The sequence below is a fragment of the Dicentrarchus labrax genome, unplaced genomic scaffold, assembly GCF_905237075.1.
Source record: "Dicentrarchus labrax unplaced genomic scaffold, dlabrax2021, whole genome shotgun sequence".
NCBI lineage: Eukaryota > Metazoa > Chordata > Actinopteri > Moronidae > Dicentrarchus > Dicentrarchus labrax.
In genome coordinates this window covers 29,479,032-29,501,239 of record NW_026136704.1, presented here as the reverse complement: position 1 = coordinate 29,501,239, position 22,208 = coordinate 29,479,032, and the positions used below count along the sequence as shown (strand labels likewise).

The window sequence follows — 22,208 nt, the reverse complement described above, 5'->3', positions numbered from 1 at the left end:
CCTACAACACCTTTGGGAGCTGATCTAAGGCACATTAATATTCCTCACAACCCTGGAGTGCATCTCAGTGGCCAACAGTGGAACCATTTTTCAAATGAGGAGAAAGGGTTGATTTTTTTCCTGCGTATTCACCTCTAAGAAGCTGTTTAGAGACAATAATACACTGAGACAAGGTTTTGACAATTTCGTGGAGGTTTCTTGCTCTGGAGGCAGAAATAATCTTATTGGTTCAATTAATAATACATAGGTAGAGCCAAACTATCAGTTTGTGAACTCAAAGCACAAAGCTTTACTGAAAAAAGTAAAAAATGTAAATTTCTGTCATCATTCATGGCCACAGCACTCACAATCTTGGAAGGTCATCAGGCTTGTTAACTATCTGGATCAGCATTTGGCTGCAGCCTAGTGTAGATTGAGTGTGACTGAGATGTTAAAGGCAAAAAGGCAGACTCACTAAATCAGGCGAGAACTGACTTTGACTTTGCTTACCACTGCCTGTGAGTCTCTGAAGACACTGCCAGTTGTGGAGAATTAAGAGGCATATAAGTTAATGTTCTATAATACAGTCAGTTTCAAATATACTGTATAATAGAGTTAATGATATGAGGGGGAAACTACAGAGTTCTACATTTTATACTCTAAATCTAATTAAAGGTGTAAATTATGTATAACTTTTGTCATTTAATTTGTTTCTTTCCGTTCAAAGTTGCTTCTTTTTTATGCAAAACTATTGCAACACTTTTCAAATGCACTTTAGTAGTCCTACAGTCTGAGTCACCCTCATTTAACTAAGTAGCTTGAATCCCGAGCAGAGATCTCTGCTGTGAGAACTCAGTTTTGGCATTTGGTTTTGAGATGTGGATTTGTTTCCTCTTGTTGAAGGTTCTTGTGAAGTCTAGTAGAAGTAGGAATGGAGAAGAGAAACAATGCCTCCAATGCACACTATCGCCTTTATTTCACCAACCACACTGTGCCGTGATAGGCATTTCCCATTGGAATATAAAGCTTTGTTTCTTAATGCAAACATTCATGGTGGCACAAATGTTGACCTGGTTTAGACCTTTGGCTTTAGTATGTTACAGATTTGTTGTATTTACAGCAGACACCTGAAACAAGCCCGGATTTTTTGCAGCCCAATATGAGAACACTGCACATTTCATTCAGGGGTCCAGATCATTTTGGTGGAGAGCCACATCCTGCTCATGAGCCATGACATGTTTGCCAACCCCTACTGTCCTCTCCTACCTGCTGCTGGCTTGTTCACTGGACTAAAGCCTAATGTAACTGGCCCAGAGAAGTGTGGTTCCAAAATATGCGGTTCAATGAGATTATTTTTGCTCCCGCGGCACTTCAACCTCCAAGAAAAGAAAAAGGTCCAATCTGCTCTATACTTCATGTCAAATTTACTCTTTACGTTATATGGTTACAGTTTGAGTAAAAAGTGTATAGATAAACATCTCTGTGTTTATATTTTGTTGTGACAACCTTGTAAATATGTAGTTTGCATGACTTAACTAAGGTTACTTTTAGCTGCCTGGAAGACCCTTGTATTTGTAGTGATTTCACTTGCGAGTAATGAGCGTGTAACATTGTGCACTCTATCTTACACACTATAAAAACACCACAAAACGCTGTGACCTTCTTGCTGGAAGCCGGAGGAACTTCTTTAGTGGCATATGGAGAAAGGTGTGTGGGAGGAGAGTGACAAGAGGTTGGTCGGACCATGCTGTGAATTGTGACTCCATTTCCCAGGGGGTTTTGCAACAACAGCTCAAAAAGCCACTAGCCACTTAGCCGATGGCATGGAGAGGGCTGAGACGATTTGGCCAGAGGTCACAGGAGCTGATTGGCTGGTTTGTGGAATCATGGTGGATGTGGGGGTGCAGGTGTTTGTTGATCGGATGACTCTGGTGCACAGGAGGATTGTGGGTAGATGGATATGTCAGAGAGTTGAAGCCCACCCCTTTTTAATTGTGATGCCTGTCGTAGGGAGGGCGGTGATGTGTGAAGGTGGATCAAACCCTGATTGTCTTTCGTTTGGCCTTCCCTACAACGTTGACTCTGCTAAATCAAGCCCTCCTAGAAAACCTCCGAATATCTGAATGGAAGCACATTACCAGGTACCATGTTGGATCAACTTTTACTGTTGAAACTTACCTCATAACAGTGTATCTACTGCATTATCCAAAGCTTTCAAAGCATTGCTTTTGGTGCTGACTTTACAAACAAATGTGTGAGGGCTTACTCCTTAAGACTAAAGATGTTAATTTGCTTCAATGGTTTATTTTACCCATAACCATGTACAAATAAACAAAACCTTTACAGCTTTGTATGGTCACACATTTAGCATTCATTGGTCCATAAGCACTCCTCACGGCGACATGAAAACACTGTTATAAGACACCGACATTGATTTCTAGTATCGGTGTCTCAACGTTGCACTGACGTCACAAATGTACCATCCATTCTAACAGTTTCATTGCAAATCAAAATAGTCACATGCAATGATTGAAAAAAATTACATTACCTCATGTCACATAGAAAGTAAGCGAAAAGTTCCATCATTTAGAAATAAGTACTCTTCAGAGATTTGTCTTTCTCTCTTTTTTTTTTTTTTTTAAGTCCTAGACATTCTTTCAACAGCGTTGTTGGTCTCATTTGGGTTGTAAACATTAGTTACAGTGCCTAGCTTCATTCACCTGACTGGCTGCGTAGCATCTCTCAAGAGAATTGGTCAATCAATACTATCAATCAACTGAACGAGAGGAATTGGTCAGTAGTCAATCAATTGTACAAGGAATTTGTCATGGAAGGACATGATCGTCTTTGGGCTCAGTTAGGGGCAACAGGACACCAGTGAGAGACTGGAGAACAGACTGAACAGTAGATTAATATAAGACACCCTGAGAATCACAACTACGTCTCTTTCATCTGTCATCCCTTCTTCCTATCCTCTCTCTTCCTCTATCTCTTCTTCTATGGAACGATCAAAGTCAGGTGGGCGTGGCCTCGGTGGTTGAGGAAGATGGTTGGTAGGTTGGTTTGTTGTGGCGGAAGCCGGTTGCCGCGCAACTGGCTCCTTGGTGGTTGGCATGGAGACAGGTTAAGGTGGAATCTGACCTGGTAAGGTAGTATGCAGCACGTACAGTAGTATGAACAGTAGAATGTAATATGCAGCTCTGGGGAAAAATACATGGATTTAAAATGGTTTAAAATCATGCTGATGAAAATGAACAGAACAAGTGCTCCTAATGCAGATTAAAGGGCCAGTTCATAAAAAAATCTCACACTTAAATCTAGTAGTATCTAACTATGCAGATAGCATTTGTTTTGAGATGACTGTCTCTAAGATTTCTGTCCCCCTTCTTTAAAAAAAGGATTTTGTTTTTGGTGCACAAAATATTTTAAAGTTTTCATCGGACCTGCTTTCTGCAGACAAAATAGTCCCAATAAAAACTTCTTGGTGAGGTCTGTGGTTTACCCAGAACAACGGGTAAATAAGGGTTACTGTTGATTTTTTAAATGTAAGTTTTCAAATCTTTGGGCACCACAAACTAAATTCCATTTACCGCCATTGTTTTGGGGTGGAGGTAGAAGTTTTAGAGACAAATATCTCAAAACGTGAACAAACACTTTTATTTTTGGATGAACGGACCCTTTAGAAACTACTTGAGGTATACTTGCTTTTTAGAGCAACTTAAAGACCCACACTCCATAATTTCCAAGGTGAAAACACCACAAGTTAGCAAGACAAAACCAAGTGCACCTCAAGTATGAACACTTGAATGTCCATTCTAGATGAGTATTGATCCCCAGATCTGTCAGCATGTAACAGTAGATTGTGACAGTAGTATGTTATCGATGGAGAACATCACATGGGGCTGACGTGGTGTGCAGCAAAGGATGGCGCAGGGGAAGGCGGTAGTGGTGGACAGTGATTGGTTGATTTGGTTGGTCAGGTGACTGAGGGGGTTATGGACAGTCGAGTTGAGTCAGATCACATGATGAGGGTTTGCAGCTATAACGTCAGGAGGTTCCATCGGGAGGTATGGAAGCCTGACAGGTTTTAGCTTTTGGTGGACACTGGACAGAACACCCACCCTGAACCCCACCCTCACAGAGCCAGCGAGCACACACACTCACACACACACTCACACACACACACACACACGCACACACACACACACACACACACACACACACACAGAAACAGACATGCACTCACTCACAAGTCAACAGACAGACACACTAACACACACACATTTACCCACATTTACCATATTTTGCATAGACACACACAAATAGACACACAGGTTTGTTAACTTACACTCACGCGCACATTCATGACAAACACACATCTGCTCCCACATTTCACACAAACCCACGTACACACTCCATGACTCACACAAACACACACTCTTGCCCACCCCCAGACTTGCGATGTGTTACTGTGATGATGCAGAGTGTGGTGGAAGGTGAAGAATAAGACAACGGAAGACAGGTGATGCTAAAATGAACATTTATAATGACTGCTGTTGCTGTCGCAAAATAAGAATCCTTAAAAAAAGACCTCATATATATTAGCACTAGATTGCCCACTTCACTGGTAATCCACAAGTCAAGAAACACAACTCACTAGGTTTTTTTTCTCTTTACAAACACAATGCTACAATTACATTAAATATTCAATACTCTTTAAGTCAGTTAATGAATGTTGTTAAAAGCAACCACTAAAATACTAAAAATAAAAACAAAACAATACTAATATTAATTCACCTTTTTCCAGTCGTTCCCTTTTTCTTGTTGCGTTGTTATTTATTAATAGTATAATAATAATAATAGTCTGAGAAATAAATAGCTCATGTGGTGTTCTCAGGGCAATGGGGCAGGCAGCATAAATCAAGAGTGGAGCTCAGAGCAATGCGATGAAATGGTGGAGTCTAATCTCACGCAGTCACGTTAATACTTTCAAAATGTCTCTGATGTACAGGCGGAATATGGAGATATGCCACAAGTTTGGTTCTGCAGGCAGCAGGATGGTTGAGCGGCACCTGCAGAGGTTAATCATCTCTAAACTATCATTCTATGTTATGTAAACTAGGACTGTATTGCACAAAAGTTAGCAGCTCAGCTTCCTCGTTTTGTAGCCCGGGAGGAGCTTAGTTTCTTTTTAAACTTTTTCGTTTTTTCTACACACCTCCCTGGGTTTTTTTTTCCAACCTGGAGGAGCCGAGTCGAGCCGTTTTCCACGATGATATGTCTCTAACACGACCAAGCAATTTCAATAACTATGGCTTGATGATAAAAGATACTAGCGCCACTACAACTCACTGTTAGGAAAACATCAACAAATGTACAAAAACAAGCCTACGTTGAGAATGGCTCGGACTACTTCTCAAGGTTAGTATTATTATTCGATGAGCACAGGTATCTAAAGAGTTTGCTAGCCAACATGGAAGCTAAACAGCGAATACAGTAGGTAAATCAACACTAATAACAACAGCACAGGTTAACACAGTAGAACTAGCATAGCCGATTATACAGGCAGACCTAACTATCGGATACAGAGGATGAAGAGTGTAATGATCGTCTACCGCGTCCACTAGTACCTCTTTATGCTGCCGGCCCCTTTCTGCTCAACACTTCTCTCTTTACAGCTCGGCAAAAATCTGACAAAAATATTTACAATGAGAGAGAAAAAAAATGAAATTGTGGAGAAACAGTTGTTTAGTGTTTTTTTTTTTTTTTTTGTTTGTCTGCATTTCTTTTTTTTTTTTTGGATGTTTTTTTTGCTTCCTTTCATATGTTGTTTTTTTTTTTTTTTGTTCTTTTTCGACTTATATCTCAGAGAATTGTCCCCAATGATGAGCAACAAACAAACAAACAAAAAAATCCAATCATATCAGCTAGCATTGCACAGTCTCAGAGAGGTTTTGGGGATGGAATGGAGAGTTATCGTCCAAACAGTTGGATGAACACAGAAGGGGGGTAGGAGGAGGAGGAAGAAGGTCAATAAAGTTCATGAGGGGGTGAAAGTTCAAAAAGTTCAAGAAGACAGAGGATGGCTGCGCAGCTGACGGTGCGTAAACACTCCTCACACCACCGCGCGGGGGCGGTGCGTGTGTCGGCGTGCGTGGTTTGGATGTTAAACAACAACAAAAAAAATCATCATTAGAAAATGGAGTTTTTGAATCTTTCCCATCGAGAAAAATCAAATGGAGCGAGAGCGAGAGAGGGAGGGAGGGAGGGGGGGAGAGAGAGAGAGAGAAAAGGTGGAGGAGGGGGACGGGGGGTAGAAAGAGGGACGGGTGAGGAGAGTGAAAGGTGCCCCCAACACTATGGCACACAATCAATGAAGTCCCACAGGCTGAAGAGATGACAGAATTAGGAAAGCAGCTGGCATGAGCGGTAGGGCTTTTTAGGTAGGTTGAGAGGCAGGACAGTAGGTAGGTAGCCAACCTGCAGAGGGGTTAATCCTTGTCGGGTTTAGCTCTGTGGGGGGTGGTGAGGAGGAGGAGGAGGAGGAGTGGTGGTGGTGGGGGGCAAGGTGCTGTTCAGTTGAGGCGTCATGAGCGACATCATGTTATGAGGGCGGAGCATGCTGGCTTCATGGGTGCTTCCAGGATGGATGTCCGACACACAAGAACAACTCAAAGAAACGCTTGGAATGGTAGTTGTTGTTGTTGTTGTCTTTTTTTTTTTTTTTTTTTTTGTGTTTTTCCTCTCTGTTCTATTTTGGCACTCGAGAGAAGAGACTCGTGGGAGGCGGAGGAGGAAAGTGTGTGTATGTTTGGGCAAGGAGGAGGAGTGGGCAGTGAAAGTGCAAAAAAGAGGGCATGGAAGAAAGTGTGTGTATGTGTATGTGTATGTGTGTGTGTCTGTGTGTGTGTGTGTGTGTGTGTGTGTGTGTGTGTGTGTGGGACGGGTAAACAGGCTACACACAGAAATGGCATTTTGTTAAAACTGGTCTAGGTTAGACAGAGCATACAGTACAAATCAAAACCAGGAAAAAAATCAACAGAGAACGAGAAGAAGGAACAGAAAAACAGTGATATGACAAATGCAGTCTACAGTTGCTGGTGCTTCAATGGGGCCCGAGTTGGGGGAGGAAGTGGGGGTGGAAAAGGGGAGGAGCGGGGGTCCCATAATATGTTGTAGAGGGTGTTTTGAAGAGGTGGGAGGGTCAGTGGTGGGTGTGGGTGAGAGTGGGTTTGAGTTGGTGAAGGTGGGTGGGGGGCGGTGGCGGTGGTAGGGGGAGGGGCAAAATAAAACAAGATCTGAGGACTATGTCGAAGAGCCACACCCACTGAGAAGCGATGAGGTCACCTGGCGAGCAGGTGAGAGTTAAGTTTGCATTCCTCTACACATCACAATAAAAAATAAAAAAAACATGACTAGCCGGCTACGTCGCAACACAGACACCACGAGCACGGAGCTGGCCTAAAGCAGACAAACTCAGAGAGAGGGAGAGAGAGGAGCATGCACATCTAAATACACTGCTGAATAAACACCTACAGTAAGGCTACACATCTACAGTAGTCTCGCACACTGACCCCCACCTCAGCTCGGCCTGCCATGCACAATAACAGCAGAAAGTTTAGTGCAAACATGTCGCTAGGAGCAGAAATGGAAATTTTGACTTTTTTTTTTTTTTTTGGGGGGGGTTTGTAGGAAGCGGGCCATTTCCCATGACAACATCTGTCAGGATACAAAACATGACCACACTGAAAATACTGTGGTTTCTGGTTGCATAATAAAGAATGAGAGAGTGAGAGAGGTGGACAGACTTTGGCAAATTTTTTTTTTTTTTTTTTTGTGTTTGACACTGAAGCCGATAAAGCATCTAATTGAACTGAACTAGGAGGAAAAGAGAGAGCGATTGAGAGAAAGAAAGAGAGGGCAGGATCGGGATTCAAAACATCACCACTTGAAAAACACACTGGCAATGTTCAGCGTTGTTTCTCTCGCCGAGATCAGAGCCTTGGATTGCATATTAAGGGAGTGAAAACACAATCTGTCCCAAATTCTGCAGTGAGGCACCCGAGGGAGGCCGAGAGTGCAGCAGACAGACTTGTTGTGTGTGTGTGTTTTTTGGGATTTGTAGGTGAGGGAGGGGGATTTTTTTTTTTTTTTTTTTTACCTCTCTTTCTCATGCACTCTCTGTTTACAAATCTCTCCCAGCCCCGCTTAACACACACTGGGCGGGGCCGGAGATGCTCCATGTCATATTTGAGGTCAATAAGGTGCATATCAATGACAAGACAAGCCAGAGCTCAGAGCGTGGAGGGGGGGTAAAAGGACAGACAACAGAGTTATACTGAGAGTTCGACACAGTGCGCCGAGGGTTAGTAATGTTAAAGTACAAAAACACACAAAACACACATAAGCCTCTACTGCACGTCAATGGTCAGAGGAGTGATATGCAAACTTATGCAGAGGTGAGTACATTCATGGACAATCTCAGTCTTTATTTAAAATGAAATCCTGATTTTTTCTTTTTCTAAAGTTAGGCAGCAACTGAGAAATTTTAAAGTACAAGCTCGCTCAGCAAGTAGCAAAATAGTCTTAGGTTTGTTCGAGAGTTTTATTCGTATCCCTTTCGAGGATAGTTAGATCACTTAACGACAAAATACTTATTCTGTTTTGATGTCGAAATCAAACATTTTGTTCACCTTTGGCTGGTGGAACAGGACTCAACACGGTCGCTTGGAAAAACAACGAACATTTGAACGCGTGTAAAACAATATCAAAATGCTCTACCCTTATCGGCATGCAAAGATTTGTCTCTGAAAAATGAATGACACACACTGCCTAATGTTTTTTTTCGCCACTTCTTTTTTGTTTCTTTGATTTTTTTCCTTTTTTTTTTGTCCACGCTTCACTTTGATATCATGCAATATAGACGTGCAAAAAGATAACATCTAGTTCCACAAAATACATTTTCATTGTAACTATAAAAGGCTGTATTTAAGAATGCTATCAAGTCACATTTTTTTTAGCATAATTATGCTAACCTATCACTATATTGATTTGTCTAGCCCCAGAGTCATAGTGCTGTTGCATTCTGGGACGGGTAGTTCCCAGAGGACTGGCTAACACTTGGCTAACATGGCGGTCCCTCCTCTTGTGGCAGGAACAGAGAGGGCTTAAACAAACAGCTATACTGAGGCGTTTTGACCGTTAGTCTACCTAGTTCTTATAAACCGTCACGAGGACTACTCCTGTCCTATGTAAATTATAAATATGGTTCATTTGGCACTTTTCACATTTTCTTAATATAAAAGTATGTCTCCTCTTATCTAATGTGGTTTAAATCAACACATTTACAGTTTCACTCTGTGAAGACCTATTTTGGCACAGGTTTAACTTGTTCAGGTTAGAATTACACTATTATTAACTTATCATGAGCTTATAACAGAGCGTGTATTACACTGCCACTTGAGACTAGCCTCTCCAGCTAAAGGACAGATTTCGATATGTTTTAACCTTGTATTTTTAGTACATCAGTTATTATTAAATAGCAGCATTTTCCACAAATTAAAAAAATGTACTCGTGTAAACCTATTCAACATCTACAGGTAAATCCAAAAGCTCCTACGGCAGACAGAGGATAAAGAACAGGACAAGACAACATGCCACTACGTGTATTGCTTCCAGTACTCATCACATTTTATCTCGATCCCCTAACATTAAGATAACTAAAGAGATTGGCCGCCGTTGTAAGAGACAAACCAAAAAAGATCTTCCTAAGGTTTAATTAGTGAGATGAAAAAGAAATCCGTCCCGTATTATAATGACTCAGCTTGCGCCTATAACAGGAATTTCAATGCAGTTTTTCCACTGTAAACGTACTGTGCTGCATCCTAAAGGAGGCTAGTGTTGAAACGTGAAGGCTTCCAGGTAAATTACTAAACCTGCTCACTTGTCAAGAATCAGAACTGTTTGGCTTTCCATAGAATACAAAGCAGGTTTGCTCTATTGGAGAAAAAGCTGCAAATACTAATTATTTTCATATCTTTCTGTAATTTTAGTCTTTTTTTTTGTGTAGAAAATGTGGGAAAATAGTGGAAAATGTCTGTCACAAGTTGCAAGAACAGTCTACAACAGTCCGAACACCCAAAATATTCCTTTTACAATGTTTTTGCTTGATAAATGATAAATCAAGCAGGAGTCTACCTTCTCAAACCTGACTTAATGTGCACTAAATCAAATGGAAAATGGGTAACTGACTGCTTACAGCACAGTACAGCTCTACAGTGGAACAAAAGCACACTATCTTCCTCTGGTGTTATGAGGTTTTTGCCACAAAATATCAAACATAAATCCAGTCAAACCCCATTAATGACATAAAATATTCCCTCAAGATATGTGTATGTTTTATGTTTGTGCAGCAAGGTATTCCAAATCAACAACGTTTCTCTTCAGTGTATATTATAAAACGCACTGATCCAAACTACAGATGAGAGTGTTTGTGCACTGTGCCCTGCCAGCCTCAACTATGACTTCCTCTGCAGGTGTGGTCATTTTCTGATGGTGGTGCATCAGGGCGTCTCCGAGCCTCAGCCACCCGAGGAGGCAAAGAGGAGAGAGACTCAATCTGTGGTGTTTGTCAGGGCAAGCAGCAGACATGCATTGATCGTAACACCAGACATAGTCACCCATGGAGCGATGTGGTAGGAGGAGAGGGGGTGTCAGGATGGGAGTGCACTGGAGGACTGAGGACGGGTGGGAGGGAGGGTGAGGAGAGTGTGGATGGTGTTAGATGGGAGTAAAGAAGCCTCCTTACCAAGCTGTGGAGATAAACCCTCACTGGCGCTCCAACAGAGAGTGACACATTCGATAGCACAGTGGAGGATTTTGGGTCGGATTGGGTTTTTTTTTCTTTTCTTTTCTTTTTATCTTAGAGGAGTTCCCTCCCCTCACCAGGCTGTGTAGGTCAATAAATCAAATGCACCCCCCTCCTCATTTTTGGCATTTTACATTCCATCACACTTCGTCTCCTGTTGGACTATCTGTCCAGGGATTTGCCCATTGGATGTACAGAACATTATCAATTTCAACTGTTTATGAAAAAGACACAGCTGCGATAGAAAAGTGAATTTAGAATTTGTTCCAGTCTCTTTAATCTGCTACTGGACACCTAACACTCCCCCAACATCCCACCCTCTAATTACAAAAACACTTTTCCAAGACAACAGGTAAGTAGAATCTAATTGATCTCAACTCTTGACCTCAATTGATTGATCCTCTTCATCGACCTAGTCTCTTTCTCCTCCTTCAGAATTCAGATATGACGTGCATTTCTGGTGAAGTTCTTCATATGCATTCTACATATATTTCATATATGTGTGTTTTTTTTTTCTCCCTGCCATACAAAAGCCATCCAATCACGATGCCGTCTACAGCACACATCCCTGACCTCATAGGCCGAGAGAACCGCTCCCTCGCTTCACAGTGCATTAAGACAAAAATTCAGTGTACTCCGATTGTAAAAAAAAAAACAAAGAAAAAAAAAAAAACACGACACAAACAAAAAAATTAACAACAAAAGAAACAACAGCATCTTCAGCAGCCTTGTGGGTCTACAGTGGGCAGTCAACCTGTTGCCATGGGAGACCTGCAGTTTGCCAGAGGCAGAAACGAGCTCAGCTCCCTGGACGTATGTTGAAAATCTCTCATGTCTGCCCTTTACCTCATCGGCAGTCAGACGGTTGCTTGATAAGGGTAAAGATCAGTGAGGCTGTTTATCTCCTTTACTGATATGCACGCTGCTTTAAAATAGCAAATCTACTAGCGAGGCTTGCAGATTCAGCAGTGGACCCCGGACGAACAATGTTCCCTCGTCATGTTTCAGTGTTTCCTCTCACTCAATGTTTGCATTTCTCAGTAGTACGTTGTGAGTCCTAAGTGCTCTGACTTGATCTAGTCTGTGGTTTGGTTTCATCTAAAGGTTTGGAAGACCACAGGCTGAGCAGTAGCAGTTCACTTGAGAGCTAGTCTCACTTCAACTCAATTATTCATTCCAGTTACAATTTTACATTTTAGGCAAACTGTAACAGGGAAGTTTACTACAGATATAGAACAGCAGGGATATTTTGGAGCATGAGCTAGGATAGCCGAGCATGATAACCAGGCGTTTAAGGTTAATATAGCTGCTAAGACGCTGCACTGCAGCCTGTGGAGTGGTTTACAGATATTTTCTTGCTAATCTAGAGGTCTCACTGCGGTCTGCATTGTAGATATGGTGAATTCCCTTTTCTAGCACCAAATATGGCATCATAGTGTTTTGTTTCAGTGTGTACGTGTGTGTGTGCATGTGTGTGTGCGTTCCCTGTTCTGCTTTTTGACTGGATATATAAGGTGATCCTTCACTGTAATGAACTTAATGCCTGGGGCGGCTTTCATACTGGACTTAAATAAGACATATATTACACTATGTGACATTACTATTCATCTTCAATCCACTTAAATTAAAACAAAAGATTCAAATCAAAAATAGTCTCATTTACATTCATGTCAACCTGAATTCACAGATAAAAAAAAAAAGAAACAACTGAGCTTTCTATGGGTGAACTCATTAATAAATAATGACGATGGTGATGATTCCTATCGTAATAATCATGACAATATCATTAACAGAATTATCACAGCAGACTGCAAAAAATGCCATAGATCCTGTGTGTTTGCCGCAGCTTGCACAGTATCACTCTCGTCGTTTCTAGGTTTCGCACTACGTGAGGTCATCAGCGTGCGCCTCGGCATTCTATCTCAAACACTAGAGCTGCGTATGGGGGGCGCTACGTGCCGTAACACCCCTGTGGCGCTGCACTGCTTGTGGGATACATCACAGGGTATACGGGAGGGGTCGGGTGGGGTGTGCAAATGAAGAAACGCCCAGCTGATTCTCTCCCCCCTTACACCCCTCCCCAATTTCACCTCACCCTTCCTTCATCTCCCAGAAAGGAGGGAGGAGGGGGGAGGTGAGATCATGGGCTGGGGAGAGAATAAAAGGTGTTAGGGGGAGTTCGAGGACGTTTCTCCTCTCACACACCAGGCTGAAGTTTGCAGTCTTGCTCATTATAAAACCCTTATAAAAGGGGGTGGGGGTGGGGACAAGGCAGGGGGGGGCAAGTAGTGAGAGGGGCTTTGGGAGGAGAGGGGGAGGGGGCGAGGGACAAATCAAAACTAGAAGAAAAACAAAAACCCTACAGGAGGGTGATGGGTGTGGGCTGCAGGGAGAGGGAGGGATAAGGGTTGTTTCCATAAGGGATTTTGGGTTGGGGGGGTGGAGGGTTGCACCCTGTAAACACAAACCCTCCCCCCCTCCGCACCCATGCCCTTCCCTCCCTCCCCCCACTTCCTGTAGCCTCTCAGGCAGTCGGCCTGTCTACATGGCATTCAGCTTTGTCCACACAATACACAAACAAACAAACAGACAGCTTAATTTACTAAACAAAACAAAACAATAAAACAAACAATAAAAAATCCCGAAAGGTCAAGACGTTAAGTAATAAAACCTTATTTACATGTTACACATTTTTTTTTCTTGGTTTTTCAGCGTGATAACTCGCTCCTCTCCCTCCTCGTCTTCTCAGCACATTTTTGCTTCGCGTCAAAAAATTTTTTTTTTAATAGAGAATACTGAAAACACGCAGAAGAAAACGGCGCGGACGATTCCTTCTGACATTCTTGCTCTCCTCTCCTTTTTCCATTCTCACTCTCACTTTTTTTATACTCCTCCCCCAAGCCCCCACTCTTTTTTTTTTTCCTCTTTTCCTCCTCGTTTCTCATTGGCTGTCAGGTTTAGCCCACCTTCTGTGGGTTGGTGGCGCGTACCCCCTGCTCGTAGGTGATTCGCTGGCTGATCAGGTACTGTGCAGCCTGTGTGGCGGCCTGGGAACCCGTGATGGTCACCTTCCTGTTCCGAGTTCCAGGGATGAACTCGCCTTTCTTGGAGATCTGGATCCTGGCGCCGGTCAGCTCCTGGTACTCCACTAGCGTCTTCCCGCCTTTCCCCAAGATGGCTCCCACCAGGTTTTCTGGCACGGCGATCTCGACCACTTCCTTTGCTCCTTCTGCTAGCTTCTCCGTGGCCAGTAGAGATGACGCCACCAGTGGCGATGCGGCGCTTAAGTAGCCGTTGGTGGCCCCTGTAGCGGCAGCCAGGGATCCCAGGGAGAAGCCACCGAGACCAGCTGCTGGGTGACCTGCGCTGGTGGATGCATCACTGGCATAGGATGCTAACAAATTAGCTGCGGCGGCTGCTGCTGGGTTAGCATTAGCTGCTACAGCGGCTAACACCCCTGAGGCTGCAGCGGGATTCAGGCCCAACCCAAGGGAGTTGGTGTTGTAGCCGTAGCTGGCCAGAGTGTTGAGGGCCGAGGTGATGGCCAGCAGGTCGTTGCCTGAGAGGCTGGACATGGTTGTCGGGAAGGCCCCGACCCCGGCCAGACTGGCCTGTCCGAGCAGAGAGGAGGCTGTGGCGGCTGCGGCGGCTGCGGCGGCTGGCATGACCTCGGTCGAGTTGGCGTACGGGGAGCCAGTGGGGTTGGAGTTGGCAACGGGCCCTGTGATGTTGGAGTACGAGATGTTGAGGCAGGAGGAGCTCTGTGGGTCTTCCTGGATCTTCTGGACGATGATCTCTACGGCTTTGCGGTTCTGCTCGGGCTCTCCGCTGATGGTGACCACACGTTCCTGCAGGTTGATACCCTCGGGCTTTTGGGATAGCTGGACCCACGCCCCGGACTGCTCCATCACCGCCTTGACTGTAGCTCCGCCTTTACCGATGATCAACCCCGCCGTGCTGTTGGGGACGATCAGCTTGGCCTGGTGGGGCAGAAGAAAAGAGCACAGGTTATTCCTCTGTGACAGATGTTTAATCACAATCAGACAATCTGCTTTAGCTAATACTCCAATATCAGTGTGTACAAGCACCTGTGCATCGCATGAGTTTACCTGAACAGAGAAATACAAGTGAGAGACGTGTTGCTTTATTGATTGGACAATTAAATCAACTAAAGTCATGAAGGGAAGATGTAGAAGAAGGAGCAGAGGCAGGGTAAAGTCAGCCTTTCCACAAAGACATGTTACAGAGAGCCGCTCCTCATGTTTTCTACACTGCGTATGTTCGGTCGCGTATGTCACACCTGCGATGTTACGATTAAACATGCTTGATAACAACCCCCTCTTGAATTCAGAATACGCCGTTCAGTGAGAAAATGAAGAAGAATTATGCGATGGAGATTGGAGATGAAAAATCTTTCCTTTGTCATGCAAAACACAGTAAAGCGGTGCACACATCGTTCGGCTCAAGAGTAGACTGTAAAGGCAAGGTCAGCGCTGAAAAGGACTTTGTCAGAAACTGCTTTTCAGAGGTGTCCTCGAGAAGGACGGGAGCCAAATAAGAGCCAAAGACACAGAGAAAAAAGAGACTGAACCATGTTTGAATACAGAGAGCTCCTGATGTACTGTGTGTGTGTGTGTGTGTGTGTGTGTGTGTGTGTGTGTGTGTGTGTGTGTGTGTCAGCAGTGTAATGACATCCTGAAGGAGAAAGATCTGAGATAGACGAACAACATTATGGATTGTGCAATGACAGCGCTTCCACCACCCCAACACATAAGTAATAGAGTGTTTTTTTTCCCTTTCATTTCTATGGTGCATAACAGAGAGAAAGCAGGAGAAAGAGATAAAGTGCAAGTTGTTGAGAGAACAGTAGACGAAGAGGTAGAGAGAGGTAAATAGAGTGGGAGGGACGGATGGATCAGAGAGAGAGAGAGAGAGAGAGAGAGAGAGAGAGAGAGAGAGAGAGGGAGGAATTCTAAAGAGGCTACTTGTGTGAAAAAAAAAAAATGACTCCCAGGGGTCAGCGTTACCATGGAAACACAGCTCCAGCATTCAAAGGGTAGTGAAAGGGAGTGAGGCGATGACACACACACACACACACACACACACACACACACACACACACACACACACACACACACACAGAGAGACAGACATGTACACACACTTTCCATGTCCATGTTGCAGCACAGTACATTTAATTTCACACCATCATATATAACACCCTATGTAATATTGCTGTATATATTATATATATATGTGTCGGTCAATGAATGGAAATGGTGCATTTAAGTTGATTTTTTTACAGTTATTGGAGAATTGATCCGCAGCACACTGTGGGAGACCATTAACCTTAAGTAAATGTAATGCAGCATTTTCACCCAAGCATGCAATTGGGGTGCAACTAATGATCTAATGTTTTTTATTATTGATTCAACAGCTGATTTATTTATTTTTTTTAATGAAACAATTGATTTTTTAGTCTACAGATGAAAATTTGCCTCTGTGGCTACATCTGGTAGATTTACATAGTAGACTTAAGTCATCATGTGCATTGTCCCTTTTAAATAAATAAACTTAAAAATGTCCATCATCATATAAACCGATACACTTGAAAACACTCAAGAAACTTTTGTTTATTTTGCACAGCTGTCCAATGACAGCTCTCTAAATGAATTCAGTTGAAAACATAAAAAAGATACTTTTGATTTCCAAAATACATTTAAATATGATTATTATTGTGTACACATTTCTCACTTTTTTCATAATTTTACCACTTTCAACTGAAAGATTCAACATCATTTTGCAAGCGTGAAAGCAAACAGCGATCAGCTCAGTTTGGTACCACGAAAGTAATAAAGCGGTCAATAATCAGCAGGAACTTTTCATTTCAAGGAATGGGAGCACTTAGCTTGTCGAATACGCTTGACAAACAATGTGTTGTGAAAAGATTACAACAAAACTCGACTCAATCCAAGAAACTGCAGTTTTGCCCATTGAGGTTGAACCCTAATGTCTGTACCTCCCTCTCCATCACACACTGACTGACTGACTGACTGACTGAATGAACCTGGTGTGTGAAGGGCTCGCTGCTGCTCCGTTGACGTAGGCAGTGAGTGACGCATCACACTGCTGCAGCACTGAGCTCCACGTACTTTGCAAGCAGCACACTGCTGAATGGAATGTGTGAGACTCTGTCAACATTCAACAAAAAAACTTCTGCTGCACCAAAATCTGTTACTTTGCTCTTCAGCTCAAACAAAATGATAATAATTGTTTTTTTGCGATGTGCTTTTTCACAAACAAGGACACCTGCAGGAGATGTTATCGACTTCTGCGGCACATTAGCCGCCCAGCAAATAAACGTGGGTGTGTGCACGAGTGCCGCGCTTTCTCCTCTTAGCATTGATCCCGCTCTAACTACCACCAACAAAACTAGCACCGCTATGTGCTGTCTGTCTGAACGTCGACTATTCACATTGAGAGCAGAAAGAGAGAGTGTGGGCGGGAGAAACAGAAGGAGGGAGGGCTGAAGAGATAAAAAGACTCGGCCTTGATGAAGAAAAGAGGATGGTAAAATGAAGGAGGCAGAGAGATAGAGGGAGGGGGTGATCAATTCAACAAACTGCGAGAAAAGAGGCGGAGGTGTGCTTTTCTTTTCTGTCTTTCAATGCAGAGAGAAATAAAGACACGGGAAAGGAAGTAGGAAAAAGAAAAATCCAAAGAGAGGGGGATCAATTCAACTTACAACAGAAAAAATGCTAAGGCCAGGTCTATTACTTCGCCTGTCGCACCCCTTCTTTCCTCCCTCCCTCCCTCTGTTTGCTGCAGTTCTTAAGCCGAACAACATCTGTGTGGCGATAGCCTCGATGCAGCGGTTTGTTGCCACGCCGCATTCCAGGGCTCGCTCTCTGCACCCGCAGCTTTCTGCGAGGCGCAAGATGAATTTACATAGAAATAGAAAATTAGTAAAAAGGCATGCAGGAGGGAGCTGATAATACGAGCGACTTCAAACCCGCAGACAAGCGTCAAATATTCACTTCTCACTGCTTCCAGTTAAATATTAGAGCATTATCTTTCCCCTGTGAGTGTTTGTTTGTGAGCCGTCTCTCTGTGGGATTAACAGGTGCTTTTTTTCCTTTCCTTCATTCATCTTTTCTCTCAGAACAAGTGGAAGTTTGTAGTCCGCTTCTATTGATTAGTGTTGTTAGTGTGAGGCACGTACACAGCGAGGCACCTTCAACGCGTCTGTTTACGTCCTGCTGCCATCAGAGAGTCTGCTACAATCTGCTGTCCTGTGTAGATTAATGAGCAGAGCAAAGTGCTAACAAAGTGTGAACACTGCTGGGGCTGAGCCACTCTGTTTCATGTTCAGCTCTGAGGATCGGCTCCTGAGTCAAGATACATTTTATACTAGAAAGCGCCTGAAAGAATATTATTAAGGATCTTTTTCTGATATAGATTCATATAATCACATAGTAAATAATAAAACTGATGTTTTCCATTACATGAGACCAAGAAAATACAATTTTAAACGTTTAATAACTGAAGTAATCCATTCATTTGGATAGAATATATATCATCACCCAGAGCTCATACCTCTGTAAAATCCTCTACATTGATTATTTTAATGACGGACAATGTTTTGTATATTGGTCCACATCTCCAACACAGTAAGCTCATTGATTTTAATGCAGTAGTTTACAGAAAATGGTGAACAAAAAGAGAGCCTTGCGTGCGGATGTTGGTGAAAGTACGTTTCTTCTTAGCTGACAGGTCTACAGTCTGATGAGAGAAATTAATATGCATATTTCTGTCTTTTTACATCGGGCTCCTGGATCTGCAACAAAACACTTGTAGCTTTTCTTAAAAAAATCTGCACATTTTTTAGATAACTTGCAAACACACATACATACCGCCACTGCAGTATGTTGCTGATGACTCATTTATCTGCCATAAGTGAAAAAGGTGAACCTGTTACAGCTTTAAAGCATTTAATTTGTAGCAGTTTTTTAACAGTTATTATGATTTATATATAAAGCATACTGTTTTGACCTCTTTCCCTTTCTCTACTCTGAATGGATGATGAACGTTCACATTATTTACCAAAAATATATCAACTGACGATCCCATTTTTGGGTGTAGTCTGGATAAAAGCCTCCAACAGATGGAAACATTTGTAAAGATACTCCTCTTTTCCCATTGTTCTATGTTACAGATGACAATTGGAGCTGTTAAAGGTTTGCAAACTGTTCGCCAACTAAAATATGACACCCCGCTGTTCGTCACGGCCTTCAATTTCACTCAGAAGTCTAATTTCGCATCTGAAAATATTCCAGCACGTTTGTGTTCGAGTGGCAACATTCTCTGCATGGTTGTTTTGGCGTTAAGGAGATGAGCGGGTGGTGGGGGGTAAAAATGGAGACGAGGGATAAAAGAAATAAGTGACAAGCAGCGAGAGAGCGAGGGAGGGAGCCAAAAAGATTTTACCCATGAACCCTTTCATCCTCTGCACTGACACATACACACGCATGCAAAGAGTGTTGGTGTAGAAGTGGGAGGATAAACAGTGGCGTACAACGATGTCTGATCCCCCCCCGGCCCTAATGATCACATCTACCATCTTTATATCCAACTGATTCTCTGCTAATGAGGTTCTCCGTTCGCTTCTGCTCCTCCTCCGCCTGCTCTGCTTTCTTTTCCTCACGTTTCTCTCTTTCCATATTGCCGTTTTTCTCTCCTTCCATCTTCCATCCAGATTTAGAGATTTTAAGGGTGTCATACAGCCCCCATATTGTTTTACTGCGATTTTCCAATACATTTAAACCTTTCATTTCTTTCTTTGCTTTCTGTTCTGTGTGTTCAATAAACCAAACCTCTTCTTACAAGGTCAAACACACACACACACACACACACACACACCACACACACACACACACACACACACACACACACACACACACATACTCCCACACACACGATCCGTTCCAAATCTGAAGGGCGTTTTTAATGTGAAATCATCATCTTCACCCTGGTTTTATTTAGCTGACGCTGTTGGTTCGGCTCGCTCTAATGGCCGCCTCAGCCAGGCAGCCTCCTACCTACCCACAATCCTCTGCTCCCAGCACCTTCCCGCACAGCCGCCACAAAGCAGAAGATTATGTGACAGTTGGCAGCACGCAATCGCTCCTACGACACCTCGTTCATGTCCCCCCACCCTCCTCAGCCGCTCTGGTTTAAGGCTTTTTTCCATTTTTTTCTACATTTTCACATTTTCTCATGTGTCTCCCTTTTTGTTTAGTTTTTTTTTTCTCCTTGAAAAACTTTATATCTGTTGGGAGAAACTCTTCCACAGTGGAGAGGAGAGGAGAGGAGAGGAAGAGGAAGAGGAGAGGAGAGGAGAGAGGTGGGTTTGGCCTCCATCCAGCTGCTGACTAGAACGTCCTGTTGCTGCAGCTGCTGGGCCGAGGTCGAAGGTCAAAGCCAATCTCCTGTTCATGAATACGTTCAGACAAACACTGTGAAGGAGCAGGGATGGGAAGTGTTGACTTCAGCAGGGATGCCGGCTTAGCAGATAAGTCCAAATCAATGTCAACAGCAGAGTGGGGTGATTGGATTCGGGAGCAGTTTGGAGCGAGTTCAGGGTTTGACTGTTAGAGGTTTATGAATGCCAAAACTGTCAAACTGCTAATACTTTATACTTTGAGCCAGCAATCATTGAATTTTTTTAATGTTTTTACAACATAAAAAAACAGAAGACATTCAGTGATTCCTACTGAAACAGACTGACACAACAGTTGATGGTTCTTTTAGGGTTTGCAGGTCTTCATCCAGCCGGTCCACAAATTTGACTACACTCATGCTGACCTGACAATGTTCATCTGTCGTAGGAGTGGGGGTCAACCTAAATTACTTTGCAGGAGCTTGAATCCAGCTTAAACTAGTGAAAGCCACGCATCGAAGTTCAATTCAAATTTGAAAAATAGCAGCAGCTTTATCTCTTCATCTGCTCCTGCGACCTTGCTGCTCCTCACCCGATAACTACAACATCCTCCCTGGTCTCAGCTGACAGGTGAGCCACAGACCTTCATACTGTCCAATGGACCTCATACTCTGATGACTGAACAAGCCGCTATTTTAATGCCACACTATTAATAGTTTCATCAACATCATCGAAACAAATCCCTTTAGCTCACCGATTTGTCCAGCTTCCCACTGCTGATTCTCACTGGATACTTCCTACAAAAATAAAGCTCCTGTAACCCGCTGGTAGGCAAGGTAGGAGATAGGTGAAATCCATCGGTAACATAATGAGAGGTGAATAAGATTGACTGACTGGATGATATTTTACGTAATAATTTTCTGACATATTGGTAAATCTTTCTTTCATTTTGCATGTTTGTTTTATTCTAACTGGAGTAACATGCATTATGTTTACTACACAGTCTGATATTATCAGGTATGTCAGTCACGTAAAAGTATTAGAAGCTGATTTCATTTAAGTCAACACAGTTAATGTATGACTCATAAGTCATAACTCCACTGAGATTGACTTTTTATATTTCGTTTTTTAAAAAAAATGTGCTGATTGACACAAATTTTCTAAAACTGTCACCCATTTCTTTACTGTCTTCATCTTAAGAAGCTTCAGTACAGGCCGTAAAGTGAAGACAATCATTAAAAACATTAAAGTATTGTTACTGAATTAAGTATCCTCAAGCGCACAGTGCACACGCCGCGCTGTCCTCACAGCCTTTAAGCAGACAGACAGCGAGGCAGAGGGGGGCAAATGTTTGTTTTGCTTCAACAACCAAAGCATTGAAGTCATTTTGTGTATCTGTACGTGTGTATATGTATTGTGTGTGTGTGTGTGTGTGTGTACGTGTGTTGCATAGACAAGTAGTGATAAGGAACAGGGTGCTGAGGTCACTGAAGCATGGAAATCTGACAGAACAACGTCCCATTTGACAAACGAGGAAACAAGCACAATGTTAACAACCATGACAGGACACACACATCCACACACACACACACACACACACACACACACACGCACACACACACACACACACACACACACACACGCGCGCACGCACGCACACACGCAGTAGGTTGGGGTAGTTTGTCAGGGTTTAACCTTGACATGCAGCCATATTAACACACAGCTTCAGCCCGCTGCCTCTCTGCCCTAGCTCTCTCTCTCTCTCTCTCTCTCTCTCTCTCTCTCTCTCTCTCTTTCTGTTTATGAAACACAAATCTGAGCAGAAAGAGCAAAATTCAGTAAAAGCCCCCGAGCGTTGACAGAAAAGATTTTTCCATTCACTCAAAGCTGGAAACGTTTCAGTTGGAAGACATTATGTGATAA

General features: G+C 43.1%; 2 protein-coding genes across 3 annotated transcripts in view; one reads left to right on the top strand and one right to left on the bottom strand.

Moving 5' to 3' along the window:
• Positions 1–22,208, top strand: part of LOC127362650 (rhomboid-related protein 4) — a 424,067-nt gene that overhangs the window by 215,432 nt on the left and 186,427 nt on the right. The window lies entirely within an intron of this gene.
• nova2 (NOVA alternative splicing regulator 2) overlaps positions 4,503–22,208 on the bottom strand; it is an 88,271-nt gene continuing 70,565 nt past the window's right edge. For both annotated transcript variants that reach the window (XM_051398622.1, XM_051398623.1), the window contains one exon: positions 4,503–14,826. In XM_051398622.1, the coding sequence (XP_051254582.1) occupies positions 13,804–14,826 (1,023 nt within the window). In that variant the 3' untranslated portion in view covers positions 4,503–13,803. The remainder of the gene's footprint in view (positions 14,827–22,208) is intronic.